Below are 17619 nucleotides of genomic sequence, written 5' to 3' on the forward strand. Positions count from 1 at the left end.
ATTATAGCGCTGCCTTTAAAAATAGCCCATGCGAAGTTTGTTGTATATATCTCGTCAAATGAAAAAGATTTTCATACAAGCACTTGAATACGGTATTTGAGTTTGTATACAAAAAAGCATCTTCTTGGGTAGAAAAGAACATGTGCAAAATTTTAGATCATGAACTCAAAACTGAAGGGCTTGTTCAACTTATACACAGACATAGGGACATGGACTCGTCTGACAGCGATTTTTGATTTTTTTTATGACACGAGTATGCTGGTTTGCGTTGTAAGTGACGATATGTACATATGTTATATTAAGAAAATTTTCTGAAAATGTCAATTCGATTTTGCTAATAGTTTCGGGATTTCAGCATATTGTGATATCCAGCTTTTTCTCTGACTTGCAATGTACTCTCTTAAGTTGAAAATGCCATTTAATGTACTTATAAACGCAAAATTATAATGGTTTCCGAACTCCCATCTATTCAGGTAGAACTAGAGATTTATCAGCAGCGCTCCAACAAAAGGAAAAATAAAGGGATATTCTATTTAGTCAGCCAAAATTCATATTTTTACTATTAATACGGAAAAAAATACATACAAATGACTTTTGACGTATTCGTAAAAATAAAATTGAGGAATTTTATAATCACTTTGTGTTCATTGGAAGCGGACAAGAAAAAAAATATTTTTTCGCCAGAGAAAATATTTTAAAATAACTACAACAAAATTATTTTTAATTTGATTTGCTAAACAAAAAACATTGATTCGTGATTAAAAATCAAAGTACAGAAAAATAATTGCGCTCTAACAAAGTCAAAAACAAGCATATATTAAGGATATTTAATGAATAAAGAGACCACAAGACTTGGTAATTCAAAGAAATGGCACTAGGCGATCCTAACTAAGATAAATTAGCTTGCCATTCCTATATAAACTTATAGGAAGGTATTTATACGCAGAGCTAAATATTTGCTTACTTTGGACAGACGTCTTTGCAGTACCCTTCTTGCCCCATTTGTGTTGCACTTAATACTCATAATTTGCACACACTCAACTTGTACAATGACAACCACAAATAATGTGAATCAAATAAACTCAGAGTTACGTATTATTACCGTTATTCATGCAAAGCTAAATCAAAGCCGAAGTTTGAAGTTCACTTGAGAGACCAGCGGCGAGCCGAAAATGGAGAATGACTCGACTGACCGACGCGCTGGCTGGCTGAATAAGCAAATGAATTGGCCAACAAAGTATTTGCCGAGCCAACAGCTGCATGGAGACGCATGTGGGCATTTGCTTGCGGGCAGACTGCATGGCAATATAGTGTGGTGAGTTGAGGTGAAGTGGCTTTTACTGTTGAAATTTTGTATTGTGCCAATGAAACGCCCACTGTGTTATTGTTATTGTTCTGCCGTAGCTATTTTTGATTTATATTTTTTGAAGGTTTTTTTATTGTTGGAATTTTGGCATGTAAATTTAATTTTATTGTTTTACGTACGAATGCGCTGGTGTGGCACGTGGGGCAATATGTGGTGTGTGCGAAAGTGGGGTGTGTGGCATAGTAGGGTATGTGGTAAAGTCAGATATGCAACCGAATTTAATAATGAATTTCGTGTTGACTTCATTTCATTTCACTTGTTTGTTTTCTTTTTTGTTTTTAGTTTTCACTGTCAGGTTTTCATCTTCTGTGTGCGCCCACACATTGCCGCCGGCCTCAAACGCACAACAAATACTCGGAAAGGCTGCTTCATCTTGCATTTTATTTACAGTTCACCTTTGCTAAGTCAAAGCTCGAGCCCAAAAAGCTTTTATTTGATTTTCACTTTCAACACTCACATTTTCCAACACAAAATAATTGAAAAATAAGTGATTGGAAGAGCGGCGATTGCAGCAATTCAGGCATACGAAGCAAGGCACTGGCTCCCGAAGATCGCTGTTGTTGCTTGTTGCATGATGCAAGTTAATAATGTGATTGCCGCATAGTGAAGAAAGTAATTAAGTAGAATTACTCAATCAATTAATTCAATCACTTTAAAATCATTACATTAGCCACCAGCGGTGTGAGGCGCCGGCCGACTGCGGCACATTTTTTCCGTGTTGTTAGCTTTTATTGCATTACGTCGACCTTCCATTAGCAGCTCCTACTCACACTTTCACTTCATTTTATGCTTAAAATAATAAAACTAATTTCAGCAATCCGCTTTCCTTAGTATTTCACGCTGTTTCTCGTCTTTTTTCTTTCTTCCTTCTTCATTCCGCACGAAATTCCTTTCTAAAGTGCTAAGCATCCACAATGTATGTCGGTGTGTGCGTGGGTGTGTGCGGCCGGAACAGCACTCACATAATTAAGCGCATTAGTGCTTTTGTTATTCTTCCGCACTTTTCGTTGCGCTCACTTGTCGAAGCAAAAGGCAAAACTTTTCCTATAAACACGAAAATTCGTTACACATTTGCACCTGGTCACTGTTGCACGCCAGCCCTCCTATACCTCCCGTCTATGGTCGGCGCATCTGCGTAACGAAAATAGCGCCGTACGGGTGTGTAACGGGTGGCGGAGTAACGGAACTTTATAGAATTTGCTACGCTTCGTTACGGTTAGTTGCTGCCCCAATTTCCTGCCTCACTGCCACACGCCGCCTCGCCACTATCGCATTCAATTGGATGCGCCAGGTCCGTCCGTCCGTCCTAACGAGTTCACAACTTCCCACACCCAGCCATCTGCACCTCGGGCGCAATGTCTTGTTTTTGTTGTCGCATTGTTGTTGTTGCAGCATTTTTAAAACTCACTTATTTGCTCGTTTGCCGCATGCAGTTGTGGAGTCGTGTAGCGCGCTGTGCTTTTGTGGTTGTTATTGTTGTCATTGTTGCTGCTATTCGTTCGCAAATAAAATTCGTTAGACGAATTTAAATTGTTTTCAAATAAACAACTCCAACTGGATGGTGGACTGCCCGCCACCGTCCGCTTCGTTATGGCTCGCTTCATCGGTGGTGGCGGCGTTGGCGGCGGCAGGGCCGCGCATGTTAACTGCTTGTAGTGAATTGCACTGTGTTGCTTCACCATGTCGGCCGCATGCATAGTTTATTAAGCTTTTTGTTGCTATTTTTTTGGTTTTTTATTCGGCACCACTACTTTATGGTTCGTCTGGCTACGCTGGCGTATGCTTTCTTCGATCTACGCTAAGCGCTTCGACTGCCGTATTTGTAGTTGTGTGTGTAAGTGCATTCTTGTTGCTGTCCATGCCAAGTGCTAGCCATTAAGCTGAGGTCCAGCTCGTTGCCTTTTCGTGCATTCACTTCATCTATTCACTTTATTCCGCCTGCTTCACCTTGATCGTGTTATGCTTAAGCTGCTGTGGTCTCTTTCGCCCAGCGCGCGTCCGCCTTATCGTCTCGAGCGCCTGGCGCTTTGCGTGAGCTTGCCGCTTCTTTATTTATTTACAACATTTTCGAATTTCTATCTTCCGACAATCCATTCGATTTTGCATCTATCCCATTGTCCTTCGGTTCGAACTGTTGCACTGCTTAGCTGCTGGCCGTGCATGTCCGGTGGGAGTTCATCATTTGCTTCGGTATGCCTTCTGTTTTTCGTTTTTCACATCTTTATTTGTAGATTTGTCGGTGGTATTTGCAAGCTCATCTGTGTGCTGCCACTGAATTTTTTAGTTTTCTGCAGTTTGTTTCCTGTTCGTGCAAACTTTGTTGGCTCGGCGCTGTAGTGGATACAATTTATGAAAGTATTTGTCTTTTATGTTCTCTAGTGGTATTACTTATTTCATTATTTCACATTGTTCTATTTTCACTAAAACTTTCTACCTATGCAGAGTTGTCTTAATACACTTCTGGATCGTTCAGTAAATGAGTGTTTGCGCTTTTGAAGTTATTACAATATATGGAAAATGATTTAGTTAGAGACCCTTGTTGATTGAAGCAATATGAAATCGCTTAAAGGAAAAGTCGGTTTTTGGGGCATGAAATGATTAAAAAAAAAACATATTTAATGATGCTGGAAGTGTATAAAGCTCTCTCTCTCTCTCGAAGTGACTTAACTCGCTTAGTATGTTTGAATTTAAAGCAAAAGTTCCAAACTAGTCCGGTGGAGACAATGCCTGTCTGATGAGGCTGACAGATCGAGAAAACTGCAGGAAATGTTAAGAGGAAAACAACGGAGCATCTCTTGTCTCCTTGGTCTGTTAAAATTCACGCCTAGCGCAGGCATTCTAAAGGATGACTACTCCTAGCAGGGAACTAGCTACTGAACTAAATCTGGTATCACAAAGAACCAAAACTGGTCTATGCGTGGCTTATCGGCCTACCAGATTAACCTTACCTAAAGTGAACTAGTTAGATATCATTTTGAGCTTAGAACAATTCTTTGGATTTTCTAGACGAAAATTAAAATTCATTGCTGAAATCTTTAAGTAAGACTTGTGCTGCGTAAAATAAACACTTGTGAATTGGTTGAGGTTTCAAAAATCGATTTTTTGTTGTCTTATTTAACTCTATAAGAGCTTTAGAATATTGTTATAAATGTTCAAATTGAACCGAGTAACAGTTTTGGATATACAGCCTTGAAAAGTTGCGCGCTCCAGGTTCAGCTGTTTAGTCGCTTAGAACTTGGAACGTTTTTCTCTCGAAACAGAGTTTTCAAGATTTCTCGCGAACTACCAACCGATCTTAAAGCTTGAAAGAAGGATTTTTTCAATAATACAAGTATCACTTTTTTTATTTTTCCTTTGTCTAATAGCTAGTTCATGGTCTTAGCTTTCGACGCGGAGGCACCTTTTTTCTGAGAGACTGCCAAAAATACAGCCTAATGGTCGAATTTTGAATATTTTCCTCTTTTCTCTTCTTCTTCTTTCAACAAATTTTTTTAAAATGTATCTTTGGGATAATGAAAAGTTTGAATGAAAATATACCGCTTTTTGCTCGCGGCATCCCATGTAATCCCTTAAACAGGACATTAGCTTTAAAGAATTTGAAGCTGTGGCAACTGAGAGCATCCCCACATATTCATTATGTCGCCAAATTCCTTATAAAATATTAATTTATATATGTCATGAGAAACATACTTTTTAAATTCTAAAATAAATACTCATATTAGGTTAACATATCGTCAACGGAAATGCAAACCCAATATCTCAAAATTAAAATTTGGTTTTTTTATTGCATACGATTCACTACATCATATTATACATATGTATCAAAAAATTTTAACCACCATATACCAAAATTATAACCAATATATAACCTATAATGTTACCAATTATAACCAGTATGTAACCAATATATAACTATTTTATAACCCAAACTCAAATTTTGTTTCATTAAGAGTGGTTCCTATTTTATCGTTTTTACTTCGCCTGTAAACTAATGAAAAGTTTTCATATATAATATTGAAACAAAATTAGCGTTTTCGTTATAAAATTGTTATACATATATTGGTTATTATATCCGACAACGATTTTAAATTATATTTTAATAATACGTAGTTTTGCATTTTAGATGACGACATATTCTGGATACATACATATAAAACATAAATGAAACCTATGGCACATACTACGGTAAATTTGCTATTATATATAAATTTCTATTTCAAAACTAACGTTTGGGTTGATTATAAGCGCATATTCAAGAGTTTCGGTTAGATTATTGCAAAGCTTGCCTAAAGGTATCCTGAAATGTTACTATATTAATAAAAATATTAAATTTTATAAATTTGCGTAAAACAAATTGTGTATCGTTATTTGATACACTAATATTTTTTTTATATTTTTTAATAAAAATAAATAATAACAAAAAAAATGTCCAAATAATACTGTCTTATGCTAAATATGTTATGCAATAAAAATGGTTTTGAATAAAGTAAAAAAAATATAAAAAAATATTCTGACATAAACAAACGAAAATAACGAAAGATTTTATGTAAACAGTTACAAGTTATCAGTAGAGAGTTTCAATTAAATAAGGCGGTAGCAAAAATAGTTTATAAAACACATAAGAAAAATATAAATGATGCATTATGTAATGTAAGTAGACGATTTTCATTCATTGTTTTCTTTTCAACTATGTAAATATAATAAAAATTAATAATATTTGTGCAGACGTACCAAAGAGGGTAAATAGAGCATCAGGCGTGACCATCTACAGAAAAAAGAGAAAATAGAGTTTCAGTTAGCGAGAGTTGTTTTTTTGTAAAACGTAAAACAAAAAATCAAAAATAGAGTTTGTAAATGTTTGTTGATATTTGCAGATTCACTAATTTTCAGAAAACAAATCGACTGATATGACGGCGAAAATGGAAGAGAGTATGAGCTGAACAAGTTTTGATGAGATAAATTGAGGTCAAAGGGGAATTGAAGAGGCAAGTGCTGATAAAACTTGCGTCTATATAAGGTATATATTCTTTTTCAGGCATTTTTGTAATGAATGCCTTTGAAAATTCAGCAAGTTGATAGACCATATGTACTTATTCACTGTATAGAAAGACGGCGATTTTCGCTGAAGTGAATTTTCGTAAATTCTTAATGCGAGTAATGTTTTTTTTTACAAATATAATATTTCTTGTATCTACATATGTGTGTAAGACCTGCCTTACGTTTCATTACCGGCTTGTTATTGCTGGCAGATTCACAGCTGGAAAAAATGTAGTATACATTTAGGATTCAGTTGATTCAATTCAAAAAATGAAGTATACATTTAGGATTGAATTGCCGTAAGAAAGAGTATTTGGAGTAGACTCGAAATGGAAATTGGAAATATGGAAAAGTTAATACTCTTACTCTATTTAAATATCTGGAAATATGGAAAGATACTATTCGTAATCTATTTAAATATCTATGCATGTATCGTTGATGAGATGAGAAACTAAGGAAGTGAAAGTAGAAAAATTATGATAATCAACTAAAATTTGAAGAAAAAGTCATCTTTTTCTCCTCATTCTACTTTCAGTATAAAGAAAAGAATTTGCGCTGCTTGCGAGAAACTTGAAATTTGAAAATAAGTAGTGAAAATTTTGGTTAGCAAACGGCGATTTTATCGGTTATATAACACATAAAATAATTGAGAGCGTAAAATTTAGAAAAGAGTTCGAAATGTTATGGAAATATAGCTTGGAAAATTTGCCAATTATTTTATTTCATATTTTGGGAACAAGTTACGAGCAGTTATGAGGTGGAACAAAACGAAAATAAACGAAAACGAAAACGAACGAACCTACGAATGGAGTAAATAAGACGAACAAAACAAAATATAAGAGATCATAAGCATATTGAATACAAAAACAACATTAAAAACTAGGAAAAAACTAAAAGAATGCAAAATCGCTAACAACAAATAAGTTTTTCATAACAAAAACTATAAAATATATAAAAAACAATGTTTTGATGAATTATATAGTATATTCTTTGTTTGGGATCCAAACAAACTTACGTCTACATGATAGTAAATGAAATAGTTAGCCTAAAGTATGTAAATATATATAAGAGCTACGACTGCAGCGTCAGCGACTTACCTCTTCGTTTAGATTCGAGACCAGCAGTACGTTGGAGAAGCCGCGCAGAGCGGGCGTTGCTGTTTGTAGAGCACCACTGTTGGCCAGCGCGAAGGCGCTCAAATTCGGTATGCCGCTATTGTAGCCGCCGGCGAGTGGTGTGCCGATGCCGAGTGCGAATGGCGGCAATACGCCGGGAGCACCGAGTCCGTTCACTGCAAAGTAGTAATTTTGATTTTTAACTTTTTTAGGAAAACAAATTGAAATCGGCATTCCTGACGAAGGGTGGGAGGGGACGAAATATTAGGAACAAGTGTCGGGGATTGGACCCGTTAATTTTGCGTATGTTCTATGTTTTTGCGTTTTTGCTTGCGCGTACTTCAATCGAACTGACGAGATTAATTGTGGGTGTGTGTGGAAAGCCTAACAGATCACTAAGGTGTCTATGGTCGTGTTTATGATTCCTTAAAGAACTTAACCAGTCGTGCCGGTTAGCCTGGTACTGCGAAAAATTATATTTAATAGTAGTAATATACTACAGGGTTTGTCCGGAAAGTAATAGGACTGATTTTCTTCCGCCGCGACTGAACTTCGCAGCGTGCGCGGTGCGACTGAATTCGGTAGAGGGCGTTCCGAGGACCTGGAGAGTCAGGACAAACATTATCACTCGACGCCACAGGTGACGAGTCATGGATCTTTGAGTATGATCCCGAGATAAAGTGGCAATCTTCCGGGTGGCACACGCCGGCGTCTCCTCGTCCAAAAAAGGGAAGAATGAGCAAATCCAAAGTGGAAACGATGCTCATTGTCTTTTTTGACATAAAAGACATCGCCCACCATGAATTTGTTCCCCCTGCTCAAACAGTCAACGCCAAGTCTTACGTGGAAGTCCTTAAGAGACTCAAAGGAAGGGTCAATCGGGTCCGACAATACATCGCAGCTGATTGGAAGTTGTACCACGATAACGCCTGACTTTCTTGTGGACAGCTACATAACCAAGGTCGGCATTCCAATGCTTCCGCGGCCGCCTACAGCCCGAATGTTGTCCCCTCGGACTTTTTATGTTTGCACTGCCTGAAAAGGCCTACGAAAGGCAAGCTTTTTGAGACGACAGAGGGGATCCAAGGAGCAGGCACAACGGCTCTCAAGGCTATTCTGGAGAATGCCTTCCGTGACGCCTTCCGTGACGCTTTCAATGATTGAAAATCGCGCTGGCGGCACTGCATTGATGCAGAAAGAGCCTATTTTGAAGGTTTTGAAAGAATTGTAACGATTTGTTCAATAAATTTTTTTAAATCGACTCAGTCCTGTTACTTTCCGGACGAACCCTGTAAGTTGAAGTATGTTTTGCTGTTGTGAGTCGTGTAACGTCCCTGTTATTGTTCGTAGTTGCAGCCTAAGTGACTCTGGGAGTTTTGGTTTTAAGTTACATAATACTAAAGAGTAATTAATACTAGTTATTAGTAAAAATATTTTATAATTCTCAGCGATAGCGTTGGACAGCAGGAGAGCAACTGATTGAGACAAATAGAGAGTAGAGAAAACCAACGTATATATAAAAAAAACAACAAATAAACTCGGCCGAATCTGAGCAAGTCTAATTTCAGTAAAAAAAAAAGTCGAGAGCAGATCAGCTCAAGCAAATTTATAATAAAATATCAAACTTAGAAAGAATAAAGGAAAGATTCATAATAAAAAAATTTTGTTTTTGCTTTTGTTTTTAGCTGCTAAACGAAAGATAAAAAATGAAAAAAGGAAAAAGTAAAAGTGTTACCTATTTTATCACCTGTTAGGGATGGCCGCTGTCGGGCCGCGATCAGGAGTAAGTCATTGGCATTTACCAAGCCGCCGGCGGTGGGCATAATGTCGGCGCCCGGCTCGCCCGGTGGCAATGATGGATTTGTGAAGTCGCGCGATTTGTCATTATTGTATTTGACATTCAAAGCTGTCAATTTGCTGTTGTCGATGCGCAGTGTGCAGCAACCGTTATAGATGTTCTGGCCGTCCAAAATGTTCTTGGCGTGCTGGGCCGAATGGGCGTCCGGATACTGGATCAGTGCCTGCAATTGAGAACGTGTGGGCGGGTGTGAGACGGAAACCTAACTGTTTATTTATATTAATGTGTGTGTGTGCAGAGGGTGCCGTACATAAATTGCATGATGTATGAGCGCGCAACAACAAGTACAACAAACGAATTTCGTTGAAAGCATTCACACATTCACGCTTGATTTGGTGCGCAAGCGAGCATGTGAACTTTTGTACATACACACATACATTTCAATTCGCGTAAATGTGTGCGTGTGTGTATATGCCTGTGTGTTTGTGCGCGCGCTTATCAATTATGAACGCTGTCGCGCTGTGGTTGCTACTTGTCGTTTGACATGAAATTTAATGAAATGATGATGCTTCACAGGCCTTTCACTTGCAACCACTGCACACACTCACACTTACATATACATACATGCACACATATATAAGAACGTATTTTATAAATGACTGTGCGCTTATCAGCGCTTTTGTGCATATTTACCTGGAATGAATTATTCTTTGTAAATGTGACGATTTTCAGCACTTTGCCGAAACGCTGGAAAATTTGATGCAAGATATCCAGCGACACCGGATACAGCAGCGATTCGACAATGACGCGCAGCACCGTGTTCGGTCCGCCGGCTGTGGAGTTGGTGTTGACTGCGTTCGAGTTGTTCTGTAGTACGGCGATGGTGCCATCGGCATTGGTGGTGGTGGCGGTGTTGCACAGCGGTAGCGGTGAGCCAGATGCTGGCGACTGAATGCGATAATCGCTGGACACGACAGCGGTCTGCAAATGAAAAACAAAAACGTTAATTTTAATTTTAAATTTCTACCAGAAAATTTGTTTGTATGTGAAAATTGTTGAAATAAATCTCTTTTAGAGACATTTTACGTAATATTTTGGCATTTATTCGAAATTATTAAAGTAATCCATAATTGCAATCTACATCAATTATATAAATTTTTTTCTTTCTCTAAATTAGTTAAACTTATATAAATTCGTTGGAAAAATATCTATTGGATTACCAAAAATATGCTTTAAATTAATTTAACTGAAGTTTTAAAACTAATTTTTTTATGTTAATTTTTTTAATTTAATTAATTGAGTTCACATTTTATATGTTGTTATTAATTTATTTTTATGTCAATAATTAATTCGTCAAATTTTTTTTAATTAACAAATTTTTTTTTAAATTAAATATAGTATTTGTAACTAATTGAATAAATTTCTAGTTTTTTTCCAAATTTTTATTATTTTTAAATTTTTTATATTTTAAAAATTAAATTTTTTATTTAATAAATAATATGTATTTTAAATAAGTGTTTAATTAGTATCACACACGTTTGCCATAAATGCATAAAAAATATTTAATTTTTTTAGTTTTATTTAAATAAATAAAATTTAAAACAGTTTACTTAGTTAAATATTTTTCTAAATTTTATTTATTTAAACTATTAAAAAATTAAAGTTTTATTTATTTAAAAAAAAAAAAAATATTTAACCAAATAAACTGTTTTAAATTTTATTAATCATTTTTACTGTATTTTTTTTTAATTAATTATTTTAAGAACTATTTTTACTTTAGTTTGATTAAATTAATTACTATTTTTAATTTATTATTTTTTTAATTTAATTAATATTTGTTTTAATTAGGTGTTTTTTTATTAGTTTTTTTAATATATTTGTTTTATTGATTTTATAAAATTTGAAACTTAAACTTTATTAATTTTTTTATTTAATTATTTTGTTATTACGGAATATTTTAATTTCAAAAACCTGATTGAAAAATAAATTAAAAATGTTTAACTAAATTAACGGTTTTAAATTTTATTAATTACTTTTATTACAATTTTTAAATTATTTTTATTTTATGTTAATTAAGTTAGTTATTACTTTTCTTTAAATTTTTTAATATAATTGCTTTTTCGTTTGTTAGATTATTTTACATTGCATATACTATTTCTAATAGATAATTAGTTTTTATTATTTAATTTTTTTAATTTTTATCAGTTTAAGTTTTAATTTTATTAATTATTTTTAGTTTTTAATTTTTTTAATTTAATTACAGTTTTTAAAATTTTTATTTTTGTTTGACAAATTGGTTAATATTTTAAAATTATTTTTTAGTATTTTATATGTAATTTTAATTTTAATTTTTATTATATTTAAAACTTTAATTACATTTTTTAAATTATATACAATTTTTGCTGCATTTTTATTATATAATTCATTTTTATGTTTATTTAAAAAATTTTTTTGAACTAATTTTTTAATTTGCTAGAATTCTCATTTTAACTGTTTGATAACTTATTGATTTCATTTTTTTAATTTTTTAATTATTTTTAAAAATTTTTTTAGTTTTTTTTAATTTAATTTTTTTTTTGCATTTTTATTATATGTTTTTATAAAAATTAATATTTTTAATATATTTTTTATTTTATAATCAATTACAAAACTTATTATTTATTTAATTTAATTTAATTTTTATATGACTACATTTGGGTGGGGCGGAAAACACGAATGCTTCTCTTCGCTTGGTGCTCTGAAAAACAGGTTCGTAGACATCTCTACGAAAATATGTCAAAGTATGAACTTTTAAATGTAACAAGTAGGTCTCTTAGATAGAAAAATTCATCTCACGCTTCCAATTACTTGAAAATATATCTGCTTTAATAACATTTTTTTAGGAAACTAAATGCTCTACAAAATGGTCTCTTAAGATTATAACGGATGTAGTTTCCTTATTTTGAGGCAGCTGCCTAATTAATAAATTTGACTTAATGTGTTTCTCCCATAACGAAATCACATACACTATTAGGGTACTAATTGACTAGTTTAAGGGTTTATCGAAGCCTCCTATTTTTCATTCTATTATTATTATATACAAGTATTTTTATATGCTTATTAATAATATAATTTTATTTTATTTGAAAGTCCATTTTTACTAATATTTATATTTTTTTAACCAAGTAATTCCTCGCAGGGTTGCTGCATCCCATTAAAGTGGCATATAAAAGCTCGCACATAAATCTCAATCAGAATCAATAAACTCATATTGTGCCATCGCAAAATAGCAAAGAAATCGATACCAAAAAGGGGAAAGAAAAGCAAAATGTGGATACAAATATAGAATAGCCGCAAATTATATATGACACACACACAGAAACGCATTCACTAAGTGAACCTGTGGCGGAATCTATTGTGAAGGCACACACAGCCAAGTAAGTATATAATTTAAACTCATAACTATTTAAGTATGTGTGTGTGTGCGAATATATGAATGCTGCCTGCCAATAGGAGAAAACATCACAGTATCGGAATACGATTTAATGACATTCGGAAGTGAATTTATTCCAGGTCGTGCTGAATTTTGATTTAAAAATCATAACGCAAACACGCTGACTTTTCTATATAAATAACGCACACACACACACATATGAGACCGAAGAGCGCTGTGCGTACTCTGCACACAAACAAAAAAATTAAATAAAGAAGACCAAACAAAATCTGAAGAGGATGCCCCAAGTGTGCGATTTCCGATTGACGACAGGTAGCGGACGACGGCGTCCGACGCGCGGAGGAACGCGCCGACGGTAAATAAAAGTGAATAACGGTATGCGATACAGTCCAACAAATGCGTATATGTAACGGCAAAGTAGAGGTATAAATTTATGAATATATTCAACTGAATAAATATGTTTGCATGTGTGTGTGTGTGTGTGTGCAAGTGATTCTCGCATTAATGCGCTGGGCGGCGACGTGAGGACCCGCGGTGAAGCGGCGGCGCTCGCAACTACAGACAAGACGTTGGCTCTTGGCTCAAGTGCACAACAATGCAAAAACAAAAGCAACACAATAAAAGTAAATGGAAAGCAAATGGAAGAGAAGCAGGCCAGGGCCAAGTCAAATTATAGGGCGTGCACTGGCGGCAGGAAGTGTGACTTACTAGGCGTGTGTGTGTGTACATGTGCGTGTATTGGTATACGGTAAAGGACACTTCTGCGAAGACGATGACGCTGTTACTGCCAAGAAGATTGCAAATATAATAAAAATTGATTAGAATTGCGAGAGCACGATATGCGTCACACGCACACATGCACACATATTTGTATGTATATGTATATTGAAATATAAACACAAATATAAACAACAACAAAGGTGAAATACTTTTGTGAATGTGTAATGCATGTATGTATATTTGTGTGGGTGTGTGCGTTCGTGAGACTTGCCAGCACTTGACAGGCAATCGTAGCCGAGACTAAGCGGATGTTGGCGCGGACGACAGTTCTAGGCGACAGACATGCGACAAGAAATTCGCACGCACAACACACACCCGCTCTCACACACACTCACACTCATTCAGGCGCTTCACTGCGAATTGTATGTGTTAGCCAAGGCGGTAGTCAGCGCCAAGCTTGCAGATTTTTTCAGCTACTTCACTTCTTTTACTTATATTTATATACTTCCTCTTTCCGATTTTACTTAAAAATCGCTTCCTCTGCGGGCGTTTGCCACTCCTTGTTACACTTGCTATTGTTGTTTTAGCATTGGCACGCAGATGAATGAGCTGCGTATGCCATGAATGGTTGAGTGTTGAATGGCGCTTTAAATGATTATGATCATTAGATGATTGCGCGCGGTTTCGCTATTGAACATAATGGCAGAGAGCGCAACGTGAGGCGCGCTAGTGGGGAAAAAGTGGCATCATCGCGCATATAAATGTGTTGATAGAATTTTAGAAATGTGAAAAGGCACAAAATACGTTTTAAATTCACCGATTTAGGGGTGATAGACGGAAGACAATGCTTTGAAGTTGTTATATTTGTTGTTGTTTAGTAAACTGTTAGCAAAAACAAGTTAAAAATTTCCTTCTATAATTAAGTTAGCTACAGAAATAGCTTTGGATGATATTTATGTGATCTTTTGGTGGTTTTGATAGTGATTTTGGTTACGAATGTGGCATAAACCAGTTATAATGTTGCATGGAGGTCTCTTTTAGATATAAATAACAACATTTCACAACTATAGTTCCAAATAAGAAAACAAATCGCATATAAACAAGGTCCTTTCGCTAACCAACAGCTTTTTCCTGTTTCCTTACATAGGTACATAAGTAAGTAGTAACGTCACTAGTGCCGCAAAAGCCCCAAACACACCACCAAACATCATTTGAAAACTTGTTACTCACTCAAATTCTCATAAAATAGCAATTTATTCATGCATTGCTATTTACAAAGGAAAATATTGAAGCAAAATGTTTAACTGCATTTTAAACGCCGACAGCTATCACTCGTCTATATAAAATCGAATGTTTTGCAATTCAAATAAATTCGCTTGCTATCACTCCCAGCGAAGCGTATTTTATTTTATTTCGTGAAATTTCACTGTTTGTATTGGTTAGAGTGAAGCGCACTGTACTGTACGAGCGCCAACACGCACACAACACTCACACATATGCACAGTTGTTTTATTTGCATGCAAAGAGTTGTTATCGATTTATTTTATTACTCTATGGAAATGAAATGAAAAAAATACACACATGCAAGTATATACATATGTACATATATAATATAGATGTTGCATGTGCTCAGGCGGGCATATTGTGGCTGCGTATAAAAGAAAGAACGCTGGTGGAATTATTTTCTTAGTAAACACTCTCTATTTATGTGGCTGTGCAAACATAATAAACATCGACGAGGATTTGATCGAAATGACGGTATACAAATAGTATTACTTTATTAATTGTGTTCACATAAGATTTAGTAGAAACATTAACAAATTGTAGCGAAATTAAATTGAACGTGTGTTCTAAATATTAGTATTATCGAGAGAGCTTATAAATAAAAAATTAAATGATTAAATTAATTAATAAGCAATTAGCGCAAGCTCTTATCTTAATTGAGTCAATTAGCAACTCATCTTTACATACAGACGGTTAGTAGATTTCATAAAGATAATTTCACCACTTGATTGAGTCAATCATCAACTAATTCTTAGTTGAATAAACAAACTTAAAGACATGTAGTAAGCTTGAGAGTGCCTATTATTGGTAACTAATAGTTAGTAAGCACTTAGAGTGCCTTCACACCTTAATTGAGTCAATTAATATTTTCGCCTTATGTCTATTTTTACCTAAAGGCAGTTAGTAGGTTTGAGCAGAATCATTTCATACCTGAATTGAGTCAATTAGCAATTCCGTCTCCTAGCATTTCCGCTAAAGGGGTTAATTGATCAACTAACCGGCCTGCGCTGGATCAAAGCGCTAATTTAGATCGATATATCATACAAAGAAAATATTTTTTTATAACATTAATTCTTAATCGAATTGAAATCAAGTTGAAACTGGAATGCAACTTTGCGGGATGTTGTCCACACTGTAGATTTGGCTGTGTTTACTCTACTGGTTCTTTTCCAGGCTGTATGTTTGGTGGTGTGCATTGATAATGAATTTTAATCTTCAGAAAAAATGCCAAATGAAGAGCACAAGCATGTATAACAGCTGATCGTTAATCGAGCCTATTGTTGATCTAGTAGCCGGCTGTGCGAAAGGCAAAAACTGGTTTCTTAATTATAATCTTAACTAACATGCTAAATTAATTAATATAAATTTTCTTATTTGAGTCAATTAACAGCCAATTTTTACTCAAGTAAACGTATTTATAAACCCTTTGAAAAATGGAGAAAATTAAGTGGCTGACTGAAAGGCCTATACGTAAATTGAGCTTTAATTGACAATTAGGAATTTACTTATACTTCATTAATTGGTTACCAATTGACAATTTAAAATGCAATTATATTTTACATGGCAATAATTTTAAATTTTTTTGAAAAATTTTTGGTAAGAAAAAGAGTTTTTTTCAAAAAAAAGTAAATTTACAGATATTTCGAAACATTCGGGAAATCATCACTACATTTGCAATCCATATAGTGTTAATCGGGAACTTCGAACCAATTAACGGATCATTGCTTAAACTAATTGGGCTATCATGATACAATACTCGAATAAGTATGTCAGAAGCTGTCAGAAAGCTTCTTAATGTAGTTAATTATCTACTTGTTTGCAATAAACGGTAGTGAGGAGCGCTATTTGTCTAAATTACGACAATTGCATATCAGAAAAAAATATTTTCTTTTGAATTTTTTTCAAAGTGACATTTTATTTAATAAATATATAAAAGTATAAAACATTTACAGAACTAATGTACGCTTTAAAAGCGGTGGTTAGTTTCGAAAAATTGTGGATTCCCTTGATAGCGTAAGCGATCTTCAGAAAGACCTCAGATAATAAGTGTTTGGCGGTGAGAAAAATTTGTATGCTCAAAATTAACTCAAATCTAAAAACCAACGAAATATTATTATCAAAGATGAATACAGGTATTGATCGAAGACCTAATCTAAATATAGATTTTCGACAAAGTACCGGCTTCCCAAAAAAAATGGGTTTTTGTGAAAGGACTTTGAGTTCACAGTGGCTTCTATCACGATGTTTTTCTCATTACCTGACATAAAAGGTGAAAATTGTATGTCGATTGGTTCAGCCGTTACTGAAAAATTTACTTCAGGCTTTCGATACGGCGTATCGAGAAAGAGGTGGTTAACCTCAAGAAGTCGATTGCAGTAAGTTTAAGAATTCATATATGTTTGTACACGCTGACAAATCCGAAGATATTTGCCGTATCGACTTAAATTTTTCGGAGAATATTTTCAAATATATGAGGGAAAAAAATAGATTTTTTGCTTCACAAGTAGTTATAACAATATAAAAACTCAAATGTGTTAATGTCTACAATTTGCGTGACTTTATAGACATTTTTTTAGTTGACTTTTATGAAAAAAGAGATAATCAAGTACTCAACGGCCTAACATATTATTAAACTATAAAAAAAAGGCAAATAGTGTTCAGCTTTACAGCGAGCAGGGTACCACTCACGGCGACTCACGGATAACACACTTAATTGCCTCACATACAGATTTATTCAATAATATAAAACAGCACACGCGACAAACTGGCAGAATATAAACAAGCTTTCGAACAGCAAATAGCAAGATATGAGCTTTCACATTGTGAAAGCACTCTGAAAGTTTTACTTCACATCCTTAAATTGAAA

The 17619-nt window shown here is 34.5% G+C and overlaps 1 protein-coding gene across 6 annotated transcripts in view; it reads right to left on the minus strand.

Annotated features, from left to right (window-relative positions):
• Nucleotides 1–17619, minus strand: part of LOC120766250 (polypyrimidine tract-binding protein 1) — a 420921-nt gene that overhangs the window by 38799 nt on the left and 364503 nt on the right. For 4 of the 6 annotated variants that reach the window (XM_040091635.1, XM_040091634.1, XM_040091636.1 and 1 more), the window contains 4 exons: nucleotides 10010–10297; nucleotides 9266–9539; nucleotides 7501–7754; nucleotides 6098–6131 (listed from right to left, as the gene is read on the minus strand). In XM_040091635.1, coding sequence (XP_039947569.1) covers nucleotides 6098–6131; nucleotides 7501–7754; nucleotides 9266–9539; nucleotides 10010–10297 — 850 coding nt within the window. Of the gene's footprint in view, nucleotides 1–6097; nucleotides 6132–7500; nucleotides 7755–9253; nucleotides 9540–10009; nucleotides 10298–17619 lie in introns of all 6 variants that reach the window. The other 2 variants (XM_040091637.1, XM_040091633.1) reach the window with 2 other exon arrangements.

This window comes from Bactrocera tryoni, chromosome 1 (genome assembly GCF_016617805.1).
Source record: "Bactrocera tryoni isolate S06 chromosome 1, CSIRO_BtryS06_freeze2, whole genome shotgun sequence".
NCBI classification, from domain to species: domain Eukaryota; kingdom Metazoa; phylum Arthropoda; class Insecta; order Diptera; family Tephritidae; genus Bactrocera; species Bactrocera tryoni.